At 45.8% G+C, this 20,144-nt stretch overlaps 1 protein-coding gene across 1 annotated transcript in view; it reads right to left on the bottom strand.

The window, feature by feature from the left end:
• The window catches only part of AGPS (alkylglycerone phosphate synthase), a 605,536-nt gene that overhangs the window by 424,115 nt on the left and 161,277 nt on the right, over positions 1 to 20,144 (bottom strand). Inside the window, exons 3-5 of the mRNA XM_069225421.1 lie at positions 1,459 to 1,549; positions 702 to 822; positions 481 to 555 (exon numbers count right to left, since the gene is read on the bottom strand). Coding sequence (XP_069081522.1) covers positions 481 to 555; positions 702 to 822; positions 1,459 to 1,549 — 287 coding nt within the window. The remainder of the gene's footprint in view (positions 1 to 480; positions 556 to 701; positions 823 to 1,458; positions 1,550 to 20,144) is intronic.

Raw genomic sequence — 20,144 nt, 5'->3', positions numbered from 1 at the left:
ACGGCAGAGGACAGGGTGATTGATCTTTTCTAAGCCACTCTCCCAGGTTTTCTGTTTGCACCCAGTCTTCTTCCTGTTCCAGCTGGGATTCACTGAAATCAAGAACCAATAAAATATAGCTTGCATCTAGGATGCTGGATGCAGTGACTGACATTTTAGGAACTAAACAAATATAGCATCTCCAGAAGACACTCCTGATGCTCTGGTACAAAGGTTGCACCACCACAGCTGTAAAGTGTGTATGCTGGGCGGGTTGTCTAGACACTTGCACCTTAGTGCCCTACTCTGGTACGGAAGCCCTTGTATTCTAAATAAAAAATCTAATGCCTACACAGGAACAGGGTCCTCTAAAATGCTCCAAACGAGATCATCAGAGTCTATCAGATTGAAACTACTCGTCCACTACAAGAAAGTAAGCTTCATTTCATGGAAGTGTGAAAAAACATTAAAATTAACTTAGGCCATAAATATAAAACTTACTTGGCCATACAACTATATCTGGAATTCGCTTAAACACTCCTTCTCTGAGTGCAAAGATTTCATGCAAGCAGTGACCTAGGAAAAAAAAGAAAACACAAATCGCATTTATGAGTAAGTCACACCAGCATGTAAATAAATGTACATTATTAAATAAGGAACTTTATATTATCTGATCAAATTAGTGTAGAGTGTAAATTGTAAATTATATATGTAGAGATTACCGTGAGCTCTGAAGACTCGGTCTTCCGCTTCCTGTGAATATGCAATGCCGCAGGCTTTAAGACACTGGACAAACTCTTCATTTGTAATGGGTGGAGGTACTTCACTAGCATTTACAGATGCCTGACAAAACAGCAATTTAGAACACATTATAGTTGCATTTTTTCAGCTTTATCACAATTCAGCACTGCATATTTCCAATCTGATCGAATTTAAGGAAAGGCTTTGAGCAAATTCCATAGCCCTCCCAGACAAGCCCACAAATTGCAGTTTCAAAAACAGATGAAACTTGTGGTATAACACACTCTTATGATTAAAGAAGGACCATCACTGGTGAGTTACTAATTATGCCAACCATTCCGGATTAGCTTTCCTTTTTGCATGGTTTTGATTATTTGACTGTACATTTTTTTTATACCATTCTATACTTCTTCAAAGATTTTCCTTATGATTCAATGAGCGCACTTTATTTTCTTTTCCATTCTCCCAACTGATCGGGTAGTGTATCGCTGCCTTTTGGTAAGCTATTTTGCTATAACGTATAGAAATAAACACCTTAAAACACAGCAAAGAATTTGCAAATCGGAAAAAGACTGCAGATTCTACTTAAATCGATCAGCGTAGTGGGTGACAGTTAAGGGGGACATTTTAATGATTTTTTTTAATGACCTTAAAAAGGCATGTCCTGATTTGTAGATGAGAATCATTTGCTTGAAAAGTGAGACAGAAGCAAACAATATTGTTCTGTTACTTACTTACCACAGAAGTAGTTTTGTGTTCCAGATTTGTACCAAAGGTCTTTTCCACCCATTCTCTCAAAGTTGGCAACACCATGCCACTCAACCGATATCTGAAAAGGAAAGATTGCATTAATGTTATGTTTTTTTCCCCAAAATATTCTTTTTAGCTTTCCTAGCTTCTAAAAAGAATGAGTAACTAACTTTAGATTTCTGTAATGTATACATTTATTGAACTCTACATTTGTTTTGTAACTTCTAGTTTATATTTTTAAGAAAATAAAAAATGTTTTACATACATAATAACCGTCATGCTCAAATTAAAATAATAAATCCTGTATATTTTAGAATTACAACACATAGCTCGACTGTGATATGTAAAAACAAACAAGAAATATATAGGTTAAAGCAAAGCGTATATGAGATGTATTCTTTTATGCAGTGCTCGATTACCAACTGAAACTAAAAGGGGGCAGAAGACGAATGTAGGTGAGCACACAAGGAAGCAAAGGAAAAGGGGATAGGGCTAGACAAGTGCAAATCATAGCAAGCATTGAATAATGTTTGCATAATGTGCAATTCCTTATGTATACCGTTTAAAGAGCTGTTTCAAGTTGTTCTCAATTGTAGGTTTCACCTGCATACGTGCTGCTTGCAAAATTTGTTTGATAATAATAATAATAATAATAATAATAATAATAATAATGAAAAACCTTACCAGGGGCTTAGAACTAGCCCCTTACTTAAACTTCCCATTGACTTACTCCCAACGTCGTTCTGATTTACATGCTTCTGACCAGCACGTCATCTACACGTCACTTCCCGTTTGTCTTCTTTGCCGATCTTGCTGTCGAGTTGCCTCTGGACCAAGTACTCCTTCTGGTCACTTCTTACTGGACACTGGCCTGTGTCTTTCCTCTGGCTTTTTTCATGCCGTATTCTTTCTTCGCTGAAATCTATGTTTTCTTTCTTTGATGTCTTCTTTACCGCATGCTGTCTTGTCTTCTTTCTTCACCGGCTTCTTTCTTCTTCACTGCATGCCGTCTTCTTTCTTCGCTGCCTTCTTTCTTTATTATCGGATGCCGTCTTCTGTCTTCTTTCTTTGCTGCCTTCTTGCTTCTTTACTGAATGCCGTATTCTGTCTTCTTCCTTCCCTGTCTTCTTTCTTCTTCATCTCATGCCATCTTCTGTCTTCTTTGTTTGCTGTCGTTCTTCTTCTTTACTGCATGCAGTCTTCTGTCTTCTTTCTTCCCGTCTTCTTTCTTCACTGCTGTATTCTTTCTTTGCTGTCTTCTTCGCCACATGCCCTCATGCTAATAGATTTCGCCATTGTTTCTTTTTTCTATCGAACTGGACTCTAAAATATTAGAAACATTTTATAATAATATTCGTTTTAAATTTGAGAAACCATTAACAATTTATCAAATTTAAAACAAACATTATTATAACATTTTCTAATATTTTAGAATCCAGTTAGATAGAAAGGAAAAAAAAACCACACATATATATATATATATATATATATATATATATGGAAAATGTCACTTACCCAGTGTACATCTGTTCGTGGCATGAGTCGCTGCAGATTCACATGCTGTGCACAGTCCGCCGTCTGGTGTTGGGCTCGGAGTGTTACAAGTTGTTTTTCTTCAAAGAAGTCTTTTCGAGTCACAAGACCGAGGGACTCCTCCCCTTTCGGTTCCATTGCGCATGGGCGTCGACTCCATCTTAGATTGTTTTCCCCGCAGAGGGTGAGGTAGGAGTTGTGTATGTTAGTCATAGTGCCCATGCAATGGAACGAATACGTATGTACATAATAAAGGTTAAAGTAATATATTTACAAATGTACAATTGTTGAAGATCTACTTCTAAACGGCTACAGGCTCCCGGGGAGGCGGGTGGGCGCATGTGAATCTGCAGCGACTCATGCCACGAACAGATGTACACTGGGTAAGTGACATTTTCCGTTCGATGGCATGTGTAGCTGCAGATACACATGCTGTGCATAGACTAGTAAGCAGTTATCTCCCCAAAAGCGGTGGTTCAGCCTGTAGGAGTTGAAGTAGTTTGAAATAATGTTCTTAGTACAGCCTGACCTACTGTGGCTTGTTGTGCAGTTAACACATCTACACAGTAGTGCTTGGTAAATGTATGAGGCGTAGACCATGTTGCTGCCTTACATATTTCGTTCATTGGAATATTTCCTAGAAAGGCCATGGTAGCCCCTTTCTTTCTGGTTGAGTGTGCCTTTGGTGTAATAGGCAGCTCTCTCTTTGCTTTAAGATAGCAGGTTTGAATACACTTAACTATCCACCTGGCAATGCCTTGTTTTGAAATTGGATTTCCTGTATGAGGTTTTTGAAAGGCAATAAATAGTTGTTTTGTTTTTCTAATTAGTTTTGTTCGGTCAATGTAGTACATTAGTGCTCTCTTGATGTCTAATGTATGTAGTGCTCTTTCAGCTACAGAATCTGGTTGTGGGAAGAACACTGGTAATTCTACCGTTTGATTTAAGTGGAACGGTGAGACAACTTTTGGTAAAAATCTAGGATTTGTTCTTAGAACCACTTTATTTTTATGTATCTGAATAAATGGTTCTTGTATGGTAAATGCCTGAATCCCGCTCACTCGTCTTAGATATGTGATGGCAATCAAAAATGCAACTTTCCACGTTAAGTATTGCATTTCACAAGAATGCATGGGCTCAAAAGGTGGACCCATGAGTCTTGTTAAGGCAATGTTGAGGTTCCATGAAGGAACAGGTGGTGTTCTTGGTGGTATGATTCTTTTTAAGCCTTCCATAAACGCTTTAATGACTGGTATTTTAAATAGTGAAGTTGAATGAGTAATTTGCAGGTAAGCTGATATTGCTGTGAGATGTATCTTTATGGAAGAGAAGGCTAGATTTGATTTTTGCAAATGTAGTAAATATCCTACTATATCTTTTGAAGATGCGTGTAATGGCCGAATTTGATTATTCTGGCAGTAATACACAAATCTTTTCCACTTGTTTGCATAGCAGTGTCTAGTGGTAGGTTTTCTAGCTTGTTTTATGACCTCCATACATTCTTGTGTGAGGTGCAAGTGTCCGAATTCTAGGATTTCAGGAGCCAAATTGCTAGATTCAAGGATGCTGGATTTGGATGTCTGATTTGTTGTTTGTGTTGCGTCAACAGATCTGGTTTGTTGGGTAGTTTGACGTGAGGTACTACTGACAGGTCTAGTAGTGTCGTGTACCAAGGTTGCCTTGCCCATGTTGGTGCTATTAGTAGGAGTTTGAGTTTGTTTTGACTCAACCTGTTTACTACATATGGAAGGAGAGGGAGAGGGGGAGGGGGAAAAAGCGTATGCAAAGATCCCTGACCAGTTCATCCATAGAGCATTCCCTTGGGATTGATCTTGTGGGTACCGGGATGCGAAGTTTTGGCATTTTGAGTTTTCCTTTGTTGCAAATATATCTATTTGAGGTGTCCCCCAAATCTGAAAGTAATTGTTTATTATTTGGGGGTGAATTTCCCATTTGTGGGTTTGTTGGTGATCTCGAGAGAGATTGTCTGCCAACTGGTTCTGAATCCCTGGAATAAATTGTGCTATTAGGCGAATATGGTTGTGAATCGCCCAATGCCATATTTTCTGTGTTAGGAGGCACAACTGTGTCGAGTGTGTCCCTCCTTGTTTGTTTAGATAATACATTGTTGTCATGTTGTCTGTTTTGACAAGAATGTATTTCTGGGTTATTATGGGTTGAAATGCTTTCAGCGCTAGAAATACTGCTAACATTTCCAAATGATTTATGTGAAACTGTCTCTGATGTATGTCCCATTGTCCTTGGATGCTGTGTTGATTGAGGTGTGCTCCCCACCCTGTCATGGAAGCATCTGTTGTTATGACGTATTGTGGCACTGGGTCTTGGAAAGGCCGCCCTTGGTTTAAATTTGTACTGTTCCACCATAGAAGCGAGATGTATGTTTGGCGGTCTATCAACACCAGATCTAGAAGTTGACCCTGTGCTTGTGACCATTGTGATGCTAGGCACTGTTGTAAGGGCTGCATGTGTAACCTTGCGTTTAGGACAATGGCTATGCATGAAGACATCATGCCTAGTAGTTTCATTACCATTCTGACTTGTATCTTCTGTGTTGGATACATGGCTTGTATTACTTTGTGAAATGTTTGAACCCGTTGTGGACTTGGAGTGGCAATCCCTTTTGCTGTGTTGATTGTCGCTCCTAAGTATTGCTGCGTTTGACACGGCAGAAGGTGTGACTTCGCGTAGTTGATGGAGAAACCTAGCTTGTGAAGGGTTTGTATGACATATTTTGTGTGCTGTGAACACTGTTTTAGCGTGTTGGTTTTGATTAGCCAGTCGTCTAAGTACGGGAACACATGTATTTGCTGCCTTCTGATATGGGCAGCTACTACTGCCAGGCATTTTGTAAAAACTCTTGGCGCAGTTGTTATTCAGAATGGTAACACTTTGAATTGGTAATGTATTCCTTGAAATACAAACCTTAGGTATTTCCTGTGTGAAGGATGTATTGGTATATGAAAATACGCATCCTTTAGATCTAATGTTGTCATGTAGTCTTGCTGTTTGAGCAGTGGGATTACGTCTTGTAGCGTGACCATGTGGAAGTGGTCTGATTTTATGTAGGTATTTAGTGTTCTGAGATCTAGTATTGGTCTCAGAGTTTTGTCCTTTTTGGGTATTAGAAAGTACAGTGAGTAAACTCCTGTGTTCTTTTGTTGAAGTGGTACTAGTTCTATTGCGTCCTTTTGTAGCAGTGCTTGAACTTCTAGTCCTAGAAGATCTATATGTTGTTTTTACATGTTGTGTGTTTTCGGTGGGACGTTTGGAGGGAATTGGTGAAATTCTATGCAATTACCATGCTGGATAATTGCTAGTACCCAAGTATCTGTTGTTATTTCCTCCCAAAGTTTGTAAAACTGGCTTAGTCTTCCCCCCACAGGTGTTATGTGATGGGGGTGTGTGACTTGTGAGTCACTGTTTAGTTTGAGGGGTTTTGGCGCCTTGAAATTTCCCTCTATTTTTTGGGAATTGGCCCCCTCTAAATTGTCCGCGAAAACCTCCCCTCTGATATTGTCCCTGGTAGGTAGGTCTTGTTTGAGAGGTTGTGGCTTCTGTGGGTTGACCTCGAAACCCTCCCCTAAAAGGTGTTTTCCTAAATGTGCCTCTGCTCTGCGGGGAGTAGAGTGCGCCCATGGCTTTGGCTGTATCGGTGTCCTTTTTGAGTTTCTCAATGGCAGTGTCTACCTCCGGCCCAAACAATTGCTGTTCATTAAACGGCATATTGAGCACAGCTTGTTGGATTTCCGGTTTGAACCCAGAAGTGCGTAGACATGCGTGCCTTCTTATTGTAACTGCGGTGTTTATTGTCCTTGCAGCTGTGTCTGCTGCATCCATGGAAGACCGTATCTGATTGTTGGAGATACTTTGCCCCTCTTCCACCACTTGTTGCGCTCTTTTTTGGAACTCCTTGGGTAGGTGTTCGATGAAATGTTGCATTTCATCCCAATGAGCCCTGTCGTATCTTGCCAAAAGTGCCTGAGAGTTGGCAATACGCCACTGGTTTGCTGCTTGTGCCGCAACCCTTTTACCCGCAGCATCAAACTTGCGGCTCTCTTTGTCCGGAGGTGGTGCGTCGCCTGAGGTATGAGAGTTGGCTCTCTTACGAGCTGCCCCCACAACTACTGAGTCCGGTGTCAGTTGGGTTGTAATATATATAGGATCCGTGGGTGGTGGCTTGTATTTTTTCTCCACCCTTGGAGTTATGGCCCTGCCTTTAACAGGATCCTGAAATATTTGTTTTGAATGTCTTAGCATTCCTGGGAGCATGGGAAGACTTTGGTACTGGCTATGGGTTGCGGGTAGGGTATTAAAGAGAAAGTCATCCTCAATTGGTTCCGAATGTAATGATACATTGTGAAACTCGGCTGCTCTTGCGACCACCTGTGTATAAGATGTACTGTCCTCAGGTGGCGAAGGCTTTGTGGGATAAGAGTCTGGGCTGTTGTCAGACACTGGAGCGTCGTAGAGATCCCATGCATCGGGGTCATCCTGACTCATTGTAGGAGCTGGTGAGTGCATTAGTGGTGGAGTGGTTGCTGGTGATGCATGTGTTGATGGTGGTGGAGAAGGTGGTGGGGTTGTTCTCTTTGCCACCTTTGCCTGTGGTTGCTTGTCCCCTTGTTGAAAGGTAAGTTTCCTTTTGATCTTGATTGGGGGAAGAGTGGTTATCTTCCCTGTATCTTCATGGATATGAAGCCTTCTCTGTGTGTGGTCATGTTCCACAGTTTGAAGGTCCTCCCCAAAGCTATGTAATTGGGTGGTTAGCCCTTGTTCCTCTGTATAGGAACCACTTTTCGGTTCCGAGGCTGGGTGTTTTGGGACCGAAATCTTTTCGGAAGTTCTTTTCGGCTCCGAAGAAATTTTCTTTTGCTTCGGCTCGGTGTCTCTGTGCCGAACCTTTTCGGCGCCGTCTTTGTGCCGAGGTTTCTCGGAGCCGCTGTCTCGGCTCTGAGGTTGCTGTGTGGCGGTATCACGACCGGAGTCGGATGACTTCGACACCAGCATGCCCGTTTTCGGTGCCTTGGCTCGGTCACCTTGTTTTTGGGTTAAGCCATGGCCTGTCGGCGGTGGCGTCCCCTGGGCTTTTGTGGACTTTTCGTGAGTCCAAGTTTTCGACGTCTTACTCACGGTTGACGTTTCTTCGGCGTCAAGTTCTTCGGAATCAGACTCGTGGATGGAGAAAGTTTCTTCTTCTTCTTCCTCGAACCGATGTGGACCTGTGGGCGTGGACGCCATTTGTAGTCTTCTGGCTCTTCGGTCTCTCAGCGTCTTCCGGGACCGAAACGCTCGACAGGCCTCACACGTATCCTCCTTGTGCTCGGGGGACAAGCACAAGTTACAGACCAGATGCTGATCCGTATACGGATATTTGCTATGGCATTTAGGACAGAAGCGGAACGGGGTCCGTTCCATCAGTCTTGAAGTCGCACGCGGTCGGGCCGACCAGGCCCCGACGGGGGATCGAAATTACCCCGAAGGGCCACTGGAGCTCTTCAAGATTCGGTGTCGATTTGTGCTAACTAACCCGATACCGAACGAAACAATACCGACGATTTTTTCCGAGATTCTAACTAACTTTCCGACCCGAAACACGGAGCGAAAAGGAACACGTCCGAACCCGATGGCGGAAAAAAACCAATCTAAGATGGAGTCGACGCCCATGCGCAATGGAACCGAAAGGGGAGGAGTCCCTCGGTCTCGTGACTCGAAAAGACTTCTTCGAAGAAAAACAACTTGTAACACTCCGAGCCCAACACCAGACGGCGGACTGTGCACAGCATGTGTATCTGCAGCTACACATGCCATCGAACATATATATATATGTAGGAGATGGTTGAAGAATATAGGAAAAAAACTACACTAGGACGCAGCCAATGTTGTCAGCGTTTTTTTTTTTTTTTTTCAAAATATCTATTATTTGGCTTTGTCGAAAAAAAAAAGGCACTACGGTGCAAGCAGCATTGACCATGTCATAGCACTTTTTAAAATGTACTTTCAAGCCCGCTGCAGTACAACAAGGCTAAAGAAATTGACAAAGAAAATAGATCTTGCATATGCAAGACCTATTGGCTTTAGCAATGCTTCTACTCTACAGGAAGCCTAAAGTGATGTGCTTTGTCTGAGAGTGAGATTTACTTTAACGGCTCATGCCTATGTTGCTGTGTTCCTTGTGAACAAGGGAGGCATATGCCTCATGTTACAGCCTACTGCTATGTGTTGCAACATAAAGCACATTTGTAATGTTGCTTTGACTCACAGTTGTGTGCTAGGTTGCAGAGAAGCTGTATCCCCCCCCCCACAAGCTCTACAATGAGCTGAAAATTATGTACAACATTGCACCAAGGGATGCTGCAATGTACTGCTATTGCCTTGTCTGCTTCTTTCCCAGCTACACTGCATGTCCTTTTGTTAAAAGACCAAACTTTGAGCAGCGTGTTGTGGTCTGAGCAGCTGTGCACTGTAACTGCAACAGAGGCATTCGTGTATGAATTTAAATGTTTCAGTCTGTATCAACAAGTATTTCTAAAGTAGCTAAGCAAGTGGTCGAGAAATGTATTTCTGATTAAATTTTACACCCCACGACGTCTCAATTCATAATGCGCTGGCAGGATAGAGGAAGGAAGCAATATAACTGAAAACAAGTACCTGAATCCGAGCGCAAGCTGTGGAAGGACACTAATAAAGACATTAATCATTACTTGGTCCATGCTCCATCAAAAAGACATACACAGAAAGCGAACCTGGAACTGGCATGCACAGACCAATAAGAACCATGAAATGAGTGACAACCAATTGTAAGTAATTGGCGGGCTTTAAGGCTTTTTTAGGCTTTTTGTTTATGTAACAAAAGATCTTGCAAGAGAAAACGCATGCACTGGCTGCAACAAGATCTCCAAAAATGCTCAAAAACAAAAAAATATATATCTCTTATGTCTCGTGAGCTTTTTTCCCCCCATTAATGTGAGGAATTGCTATTACTCACCCACCCATGGCCCAAGGGTGGATAGGCCGAAGCCTAGGACAGGCAGACCCACGCCCACAAACAGTAGACCTGGTGTTCAGTTGAGTGGATGACTGCTTGGGGATCGCTGCCTCCCCAGCACTGCTAGGTGCTCGACCCAACACAAATAGCATAGTATGATCTCAGTTTTGCTTTGTTGTGATGTCAGCATGCTGCGTGTGCAATCCCTCAGAGGAAGACAAAAACAAAATAATGTCTGCACGTTAATTTCAGAAAAGAGAATGTTGCTGGTGGTTTCACCAGAAACACTTTTTTTTCCCAATGCCGTGGACGACCGGTTGGCATCCACAGCACTGTGAAGTTAATGTGGTGGATGTCAATGGGTCGTTCACTGCACTGAAGAAGTTAATGTTTGGGGATGCACATTATCACAGCCAAGAGGGGCAAAAACTGATCCTCTAACTTTTTAACTTCCTAGGACACCAACTAACATAAAACCACGGTACAAACTACATGTTACATTAGCACTTTTCATGCTCCCTTTCCATGATTTAGGACAAGCGCTCAGATCACAGAACACATTTAAAGTCAAGTCAAATTGCCAAGACTTTGGGGATAAATAGTGCAGTGCTTAGTGCAAAAGCCTTCTATCACTGTACCATAATTTCTGGATTTATAAAGCTAACAGCATGACAAGAATGTGATACAACACAAAATATCAACACCAAATTACAAAAGCACAGGACCACAAAACACAAAGACGATTAAACAACATTAGACCTGCACAGCACATTATTGCAACAAACACCAGCACACCAAATCGACAGCGCAACAATACAACATACCTGCACAATACAATATACACAAGAACAGTGGAAACAAGAGACAGGTACAGAAATGCAGTAGTAGCACAATACATCAACAGTATACAACAGCACAACACACAACAGCACAATACAATAGTATGTCAATGCAAAACTATAAAACAATTAACAAAAAAACAGAGCAGCACAATAATCCCATTATGTTTTGTTTGTTATCTTTTTGTTTTCCGCTAAAGCCTGAAGTGTACTGTGTTGCTTTTTACTGGATTGCGAATTTGCTGCAGTGGCATTCCCATGTGTTGATATTACGGCGTTTTGTTTTACAGTGCACTGTAGTGTTGTTCAGCGCTGTCCTGTTATGGCAATGGTTTGGTATCTCTAATCTGTTATGTTGGGTTGGAGCCGTTGTGTTGTATTGCATGGTGGTTGTTTTGCTATGTTCTATTGTCACACATCTTGTATGAGTGTTTTGCTATTATGCTTTATGCTGTCCAGTTGTGTTTCTATGGTGCACTTGTACTGTGTTTTTGTTGAACTGTCATGTTAGGTTGTGTGATGGTGCTTTGGTGTTGCTTTTGTGGTTATAGACCGCACTGTTCTGTGCTGTGTTGGCAGTGTGTATCGTAACGTTTGTACAATTTGCATAGCATTGTAGATTGTCATATAAAGGAGATGTTGGCTGGAGTGATGAAGTGAATTAGGTTGGAGATGTGTTCTATTTAGAGAGGAGTAAACGTGTTGAAGAATAGTGCCGTGATTAGAGACAGTTCCCTATGAAGATAATCTTAGGGTTAATTATAATTCATTATAACTTAGTTATTATGAGTGGGAAGAGCCATCAATTATTTCTCATAGTAACTGAAGATGATTGTACATTGTTCTTGTGATGAGTGAGCTCCATATACTAGCCATTTGACCTGAGAAGACATTTGCTCCAGTGAGAGATTTACTGAAGGAAGGCACAGATAGGAGCAGAGACAACCTTGACTGAAGATCCCAAGACTGATGTAGGTGCAGCTTTTGTTGAAGGAAGAGATATCCCGAACTGAGAGTGAGAATGACACAATATGCTATGCAAATAATGTTTAAAGAGCCACAGGTAGCAAGTGTGGAGACTGGGGTACGAGTAAAATGTGAGGCACAATATTCATGTTAAGGAGTTGTCTTGCAGCTGTGTTCTGGATTCTCCATAGGTTCTATATCACTTGGTGGCGTCATATAGATTGGAATAGTACTGGGATGGGGATGATTTTCACCCTTTTGTGGAATCCTACGAAATACATGACTTATGTAATTCATCATGTAAAAGGATTAGGCTTTATCCAGGAACACACCTAGATTCTTTACTTGGAGTGAAGAATTAGGAAATGGGCCGCAATCTTTTGGCCAGATAGTGTATAAGGTAAAGTGTTGCAGATTTTGATGTGTTTAGTTTGAGGTGATTCATTTACTTCCAATGTTCAAATGCTAGGAATCACTGTCCGTCAAGACATGAGCGTGGTCTGGCCATGGGCATAGATGGCCGTGTGAACTGGGAGCTCCGAGAGGCGGTGGGCCCTGATCGGGAGCAAGGGGCCCTGCATCCTCCTACCTGAGCCAGAAGAGCTCCCCTGACAACACACTATGATCGGGGTGCCGGGAGAGGGGTGCATTCCGCAGCGCTAAGGAGAGGCGTGGAAGTGAGGCCTATCAGCCTGCACGGAGCCGTGGTCTGTAGTGGCGGCGGTGCGTGGCAGCGGGAGCAAGGCGGCAACACCAGGGTGCCGATCTCAGCGCCACCCCCCATCAGACCCATGGTGCCATAGGAGGAGGGGATCCCAGCCCTCCACATCTACATAGGGGACCCCTCCATCCTCTAGTCCTCCCCCCGCTGCCTAGCTGCTGATACCGCACAGCGTAGTCACTGGGCTCTCTCCATGCAGCGCCGCTCTGGGCTATAGCCCAGCGGGGAGGACGCAGCCATACAGGGGGGAGTCAACACTGCTGCAACATCGCCAAGGGGGACGGTAGGACGTCTTATTGTACCCCTTCCTCCTCCTGAGCTTCGTGAGGCCCTGCAACGACGTCTCGCATAGAAGACCCGAAGAGGAGAAGGAGGCTCATTTGGATCCTAGCACCAGGTACTTAATCGCCCCATGCTTCGCCTCGCTTTATATCTCACCCTCATCACCAGATTCCCCCCTCAACTCTGCCCTCACCTGCACAGATAGGCTACTGCTACGGAGACCTGGTGGGAGGATCTTTGGGGTCACGATCGCCACTGCGGACACAGAGCAGCCTGGACATACACTGCTAAACACAGCAAGGTCATAGGAGCAGGGCAATACGTAAAATACTACAGCAGAAGTCTAATGATGCTCGTTCCCCAACCCCCCTCCCGCACCGTCCCCAAATAGACTTTGTGCCAGGTGAAGGAACCCCCCCCTCCCCCCAACAGTGCAGCCCAGGCAGAAGTGACGTCCAAGGGAGGGAACCCCTCCCACCCCCCACAGGGGTCAGAGACTCAGTGCCATTTGTACTACTCAACTACCTCTTCTCTCTCCCAAGAAACCTACCTTACCATTGGCATTGTCGTGATATAAGAGGCCCATGCGCCATGCACCGCTCTATCACCAGAACCATCCCAATCTACAAGAAAGTAATCTGAGCCACCATTGAGCGCTACCATTGCTCCAGACAGCCGTGCCGGAATCGCCACTGGGATGACAAGAGGATCATCTCCCTCCTCCCTCTCCTCACCTTTTCATCTCCTCCTCGTTGATACTGCAACACGGGAAAGTAATGGTAGACTGGTTTCCAGACCTCAGACCTGTGGGCTATATCCACGCCAATAATCCTGCAATGCCCGGCGGCAAGACGGCAGGTAAATCCTCAGGCAAACCGGCAAGACAATTATTTTTTTCTGAAGCCCTCCAACATTTACGACTTATGTCTTCCGCCACAGGATCGCAGCTGACCGCTCAGTCTCACACCATGACTGACCCGGTGCAGGAAGCAACCATGGAACGAATACTTCAGGAGATCACAGTGGTGGGACGTAGACTTGAGGGAATGGACTCTGCTATAACCTCGTTTTACAACAGAAACAAAATCCATGCGCTTAGACATAGCAGGCTTCCTGTCTAGAGTGATTAACAATGTACAAGACAGAGATCAGGAACTTTTGTACCTCCGCAGTAAGCTAATAGACTTGGACGACAGGAGCCACAGGTACATCTGTTTTTTTATTTTTATTTGTGGAACACATAGAAGGTACAGACACCCAATCCTTTTTAAGGGCTGTCCTTCCCAAACTGACCGACTTAACCTTTGACTCGCCATTGGAGTTTCAGACGGCGCACCAATTGGGTACAAAATAACAGGATGGAGCCCCCAGGCCTTGCCCGATTATTGCTTGTCTTCTACGACACGGGCAGACCCACCAACTCCTCCTAGCAGCCCGGGGACACAGACCATATTGGGGGGAGGGATACGAGGTCCATATAACAGCTGACTTCTCAAAGGAGACCAACAACTGCCTGAAAGCATTCTTGGCCATCAGACCCCGGCTGCGCCAACTGGAAGTGAAGTATGGTCTGCTAGCGAGAATGTAGGTCACCAAAATGGCGTATCCAAGGACTTCTATGAACCAGAGGACCTGCAACTTTTCCTGGATGGCCTACTGCCCCAGTCTATGGATACAACTACTCCGGCCCGGCCTCAGGAACTACCTAGTGACATTTGGAGTGCACCACCCCCCAACAGTCACTCTAGGGGGAACAGGCCGCCATGAAGCAGACTATCATCTCAGAGGCTTAGAGAGACTCGCAAGGACACACAACAATAGGGGGCAAGTACTACAAGCGGTGGCGCTCCACACCCAGATATCAGACAGGGACAAGTCTCGCTCCCCCCTGAAACCCATCTCGACTACCACCTGAAATCACAGCTGCGATACGAGACGCATGCAAGTCCGGAGTTCTGTTCGAGGATCCGAGAACTCGCCACCGAATCAGCAGACGGATGAGTATCTAACCGCATGTTGATGTTATTATGTTCTCAGTTATGTTCTAGATTTGTGATAACCAGGTTTCCGCTGTGCCTTATTTGTTGGCCATGCCTAGTATACCACTGTTTGGTGCTTTATACATAACACTGCCCCATTCTCACTGTCTCCAGACATATCTTCTCATCCCACCACCTTCCCCCCCCCGTTGATGAGCTCACCGCCTTGTTTATCTATCAGGCCCCCACTGATGTAGGAGAGGAGTACTGAGGCCTAAACATGGTACCAAAATACATGAGAATAGCAGGTTCCTAGGCATGACGATAGGGCCACAGGAATAATGAAGAACAAAAACAAAGCCCAGTGTGCTCTAGAGCACAAAGGCTATAATATGACGCAACTCCATTGGCATGCCGCTTGCTCATATTACCACCAGCCCTAGGGAGGCCAAGCCCTCCCCAGTCCCATCACAGCCACTGCAACCACACGACTAAGTATCGTCATTGTCGCCAGTGTCTATTAGGGACTCTCATGCAAACAGGTGTACTGCTGCTACTCTTCCTACCCCCACCCTCCGATCCTGTCCTAGCAGTAACTGACACAGGGGTTACGCCCCTACCCCCTCCCCCTCTCGTCAGCCCATCCCTCTCTCACCCTCCACCAATGCACTCAGCCCCGTATACTATTCGTACTTGATATACATACGGTGGAAGGCGGTGCACACCCTGCCCCCGTTCGGGGCCCATTTAACCGAGCGTGTGGGCTTCACAGGTTTGGACCTGCAGTCCACATATCCGGACCCGTGGGGCTTTGCTCCTCCCTCTGATCCAACAACACTTTTCTCTTATCGGTTAGGGTTTAGTCTTCTCCTTCCCTAACCTTTTCTTTCCTCCCCCCTTTCTCTCTTCCTCTTTTCTTCCCTCTTTCTCTATCTCAGCCACTCCATTCCCCTCCTCTTCCTTCCCTTCTCCCTTTCTAGTATCACAAACCCCGCACCCTCATTTGACTCTGCTTCCTCCCACGCCCCTCCCCTGACTCCCGACAGCTTCCCCCCCACACCACCTTGTCCCTACCTGCATCATTCCACACAGTGCCCCCCCCTCTACCCATACAGCTTATCTCAACCCGCTTGCCCCCCTCCACCCTTCCGGTTCCATCATGGCTGGTGCTGTCCCCAAGGCAGCCAACCCACTACAGATCATATCCTGGATTGTTAATGGCCTTATGCATTTCGTGAAACGAAAGAACATACTCCCCTACCTCCAATCTAAATGGGCTGACATAGCTCTTCTCCAAGAAACATCTTGACAGTGTTGAATCCAATAAATTGCATTGGGACTGGTTGGGAAAGGTGCTCTTTAGTTGCTGCCCTGCACAACAGGTGTCGGGGAGTGGTGTCTCAAGGAAATGTGGGGTTGCGATATTGCTCCGTAAGACACTGCCCATAACTGTCATAAAATCATGGGCTGACCCAGAGGCGAGACATGCGCTTGCCAAATTAAAGATGGGAGACTCCTTGCTATGTGTGGGCTCAGTATACACACCAACTGGTCCTAAACTATTGTTTTTCTTCCAAATCAACCTCCTCTTCGCTGAAATAGGAGCAACCCGCTATGTAATAGGGGGAGACTGGAATCTGTCCAGAGATGCGGTGTTAGATAGGACCGGTCCCCTCTATGTTAGTAGCAACAATGACAGAGCTATTCTGACTGATGTGTGGGCAGATACTGGGTTGGTGGACTACTGGAGGCTTACACACCAAACCAACAGGGAATACACTTTCCTGTCACCTGTACACGGAACCCAATCCAGATTGGATTATTTCCTTGTATCACACAGTATAGCGGCCCGAATTAAAGATACCCAAATACTGGAATGTGGTCTCTCTGACCACTCCCCAATCCACCTATCTGTCCACACGGACCTAACATCCCGGGCCGCAAACCCTGGCGCTTTGCCGTTCACCGCTTCCGTTCTCCCAGGGCAAGGTACAACTGCAGGCCCACATGTTTATCTACATGCGTGACAATGCCGGCACTGTTGACTCCAAAAGGCTTCTATGGGCTGCAGCTAAAGCGACCCTGTGAGGACGACTATTGGCAGCATAGCTCCATCAGAGAGAGGCTACCCAAGACATCCCAGCTTTCACAACAACGGGGAGATACTTACACATCTGCAGGAAATTGTTAATCAATCAATCAATCAACAAATTTATTAAGCGCACTACTCACCCGGTAGGGTTTCAAGGCGCTGGAGGGGGGGAAGGAGTCGGGGGATGCCGATTTACTGTTCAAAAAGCCATGTCTTGAGGTGTTTTCTGAACGTCAGGAGGTCCTGGGTCTTGCGTAGGTTGTTGGGGAGGGAGTTCCAGGTCTTGGAAGCAAGGTAGGAGAAGGATCTACCTCCAGAGGTGGTGTAAACGATGCGGGGGACTGTGGCGAGGGTGAGGTCAGCCGATCGGAGGAGACGAGTGGGTGTGTTGAAGTTCACTCTTTCGTTGAGGTCTGGACAAGACTGGTCCAGTGTTGTGGAGGGATTTGTGGGCGTGGCTGAGGATTTTGAAAGAGATCCTTTTGCTGATGGGTAGCCAGTGAAGGAGTCTGAGGTGGGCGGAGATGTGCTCGTGGTGTGGGAGGTTCAGGTTGAGCCGTGCAGCTGCGTTCTGGATCCGCTGGAGTTTCTGTTGAAGCTTGACTGTGGTACCAGCGTAGAGGGCGTTTCCGTAGTCTAGTCTGCTGCTAATGAGTGCATGGGTGACGGTTTTCCTGGTTTCTATGGGGATCCATTTGAAGGTCTTACGCAGCATGCAGAGGGTGTTGAAACATGAGGAAATTATAGAGTTGATTTGCTGGGTCATGGAGAGAGAGGAGTCTAAGATACAGTTAATGAATTCAGTTAATGAATTTGCGACCATCTATCAACATCTATATACCCCAAAATCGGTGTCTAGCCCCTCCCAAATAGAGGCCTTTTTAAATAACACTAGCATGCCCTACCTCTCGGCTGACGGCTGCGAGAGATAAGCAGGGTAGAAATAGCACAAGCCATCTCCAACCTTCCTTACCATAAATCACCAGGGGAAGATGGTTTTCCTGCGGAATTTTATAAGTGGGCTTGCGAGAAGGCAGTTGGCGCCATACACGAGGCGCTCAGTGAGGCATGTCGAGAGGGCTCTCTAGGTGCAATATCCAACAGAGCAATGAAAGCGGTCATACCAAAACCAGGACGGAACCCCTACTCTGCGGAAGTTACCGGCCCATATCTCCCCAGAATGGAGACATCAAGATCCTGGCCAGTGTCCTGGCAGCCCGCTTGCGCAAAGTTATCCAGTCCTTGATTCAACATACTCAAGTGGGGTTTGCACTGGGACATACCTCTAGGAACCACCTGCACTCTCTCTGCCAGGCTCTGTGGGAATCCAGGAATATACTGGACGAAACCGTCTCCTTGTCCCTAGACGCTGAAAAGGCGTTCAATCACATTGAATGGCCTATCAATTTGCAACTCTGGAAAAATTCGGACTGGGAGAATAATTCATTTGCAAAGTCCGCCTGCTCTATTATCACCTCATGGCGCAAGTCAACTTCGTGGGATTTCTATCGGACCCTTTCCCAATTCGTAGAGGGACACGGCAGGGTTGTCCTCGTTCGCCACTTTTGTTCCAGCTGGCTATGGAGCCGCTTGCGGCCACTATCTGTCACTCTCAGTTGCTTACACGAATACCTTGGGGGGTGGGGGCTCAAAAATTGACCTATACGCCAATGGCGTTCTACTCACCCTAACTGACTTGGAGCAATCCCTGCCAGCCTTACTAGAGATCATTGATGGATTTGTGATCCTATCTGGCTACCGGATGAACTGGGACAAGAGCAAATCGCTGACCCTCTCACTGGTGACAACGAGGGTTGCAATACATGGATTTCCGTTATGATGGACCCCAAAGCGCCTCAAATACCTGGGGATACTTGTCAACTGGGGTTTAGAACGTAGAGTGACAGATAACCTGGACCCTCTCATTGCTCGTAGGAAACTGGACTTCGTGAAGTGGTCACACTTGGGCCTCTCCATGTGGGGCAGAGTACAGGCATTGAGAATGGTCACACTCCCCCGTTTTACCTACATTTGGAGTAGGATTCCCCTACCGGTGCCCCTCTCGAACCCGAGTCCAATAGATGCAGCGATCAGAACCTTTGTGTGAGGTACCACACATCCACAACTGGCATCGGCTAAGGTAACGGCACGCCGCTCATGCGGGGGTCTGGGGCTTCCTTCGGTGGGACACTATGCCCTTGCCCTCCACCTGTCCCAACTGGCATACATGCTATCAGGACCCCGAGAACAACCACAATGGGTGGCCACAGTGAAACTGCCATCGAGGCGATCTTAGCGGACTGTACTGTAACGGCTCTTCTCAAACCACCCCAGCTAACCCGATTCCAAAGGAGATGCGTGCAGCATGGTGCAGAGTTCATCACTTACTCCGAAAACATCCTTTTCTACATGTCCAGGCCCCCATATGGGGAAATGACAGTCTGCGTGTAGGGGGAGCTGCCCTCAGCTGGCCACAATGGAGCATGGCTGGTATCGACAGCATAGCCCAGGTTATTGAAGAAGGAGTACCCAAACCATTTGATAAATTACGGGAGGAGTACAATCTCCACTCAAGGCAAGAATGGCGGTATCTGCAACTCAAGCACTGTCTTCAACAGAATATAAGTGCCGCCCCTTGAGACTTCAGTCCTCGCCAGTAGTTGCCTATCTTAAGACATGGGGTCCCATAAAGGTGTAATGGCAGGCCTCTACGAGGTAATTACATGACACCTATACTCGCAGCCCCTCCTTGAAATGCTACGCTCTAAATGGCAGACCCGCCTACAGATGGACTATGCCGAGGAAGACTGGTCTGACATTTCTAGACACCCTGGACAGGGGCACTCGAGAAGCCCGACTGAAATTCTGTCTCTTTAAGATAATCCATAACTGGTACTGGACACAGGCGAAATTGCACAGAACAGAACTTCTACCACATGTGAATTGCTGGCGCTTCTCGGAGATCCGATGCGACTTGCTCCACATCAGTCCAGCCTTTGTGGGAAGCGGAGAGTTCCACCCTAGATGAATCTTTACTGCTCCGACCACCATTCTCCCACTCCTTCATACTCCTACATGATACAGGACCTCTCCCCGCCCTGTCACGACTGCAACTGAGGCTGCTGCACACGGCGCTAGCAACAGCAAAGACATGCATCCTCTGCCATTGGAGGTCGACCATTTCCCCTACCCCGGAAGAGTGGATTGCGGCAATGGCTCGGATAGACGCACATGAACCAGTCATTTATAACTTACA

The sequence above is a fragment of the Pleurodeles waltl genome, chromosome 3_1 (assembly GCF_031143425.1).
Source record: "Pleurodeles waltl isolate 20211129_DDA chromosome 3_1, aPleWal1.hap1.20221129, whole genome shotgun sequence".
NCBI classification, from domain to species: domain Eukaryota; kingdom Metazoa; phylum Chordata; class Amphibia; order Caudata; family Salamandridae; genus Pleurodeles; species Pleurodeles waltl.
This window is presented reverse-complemented; position numbering and strand designations above follow the sequence as displayed.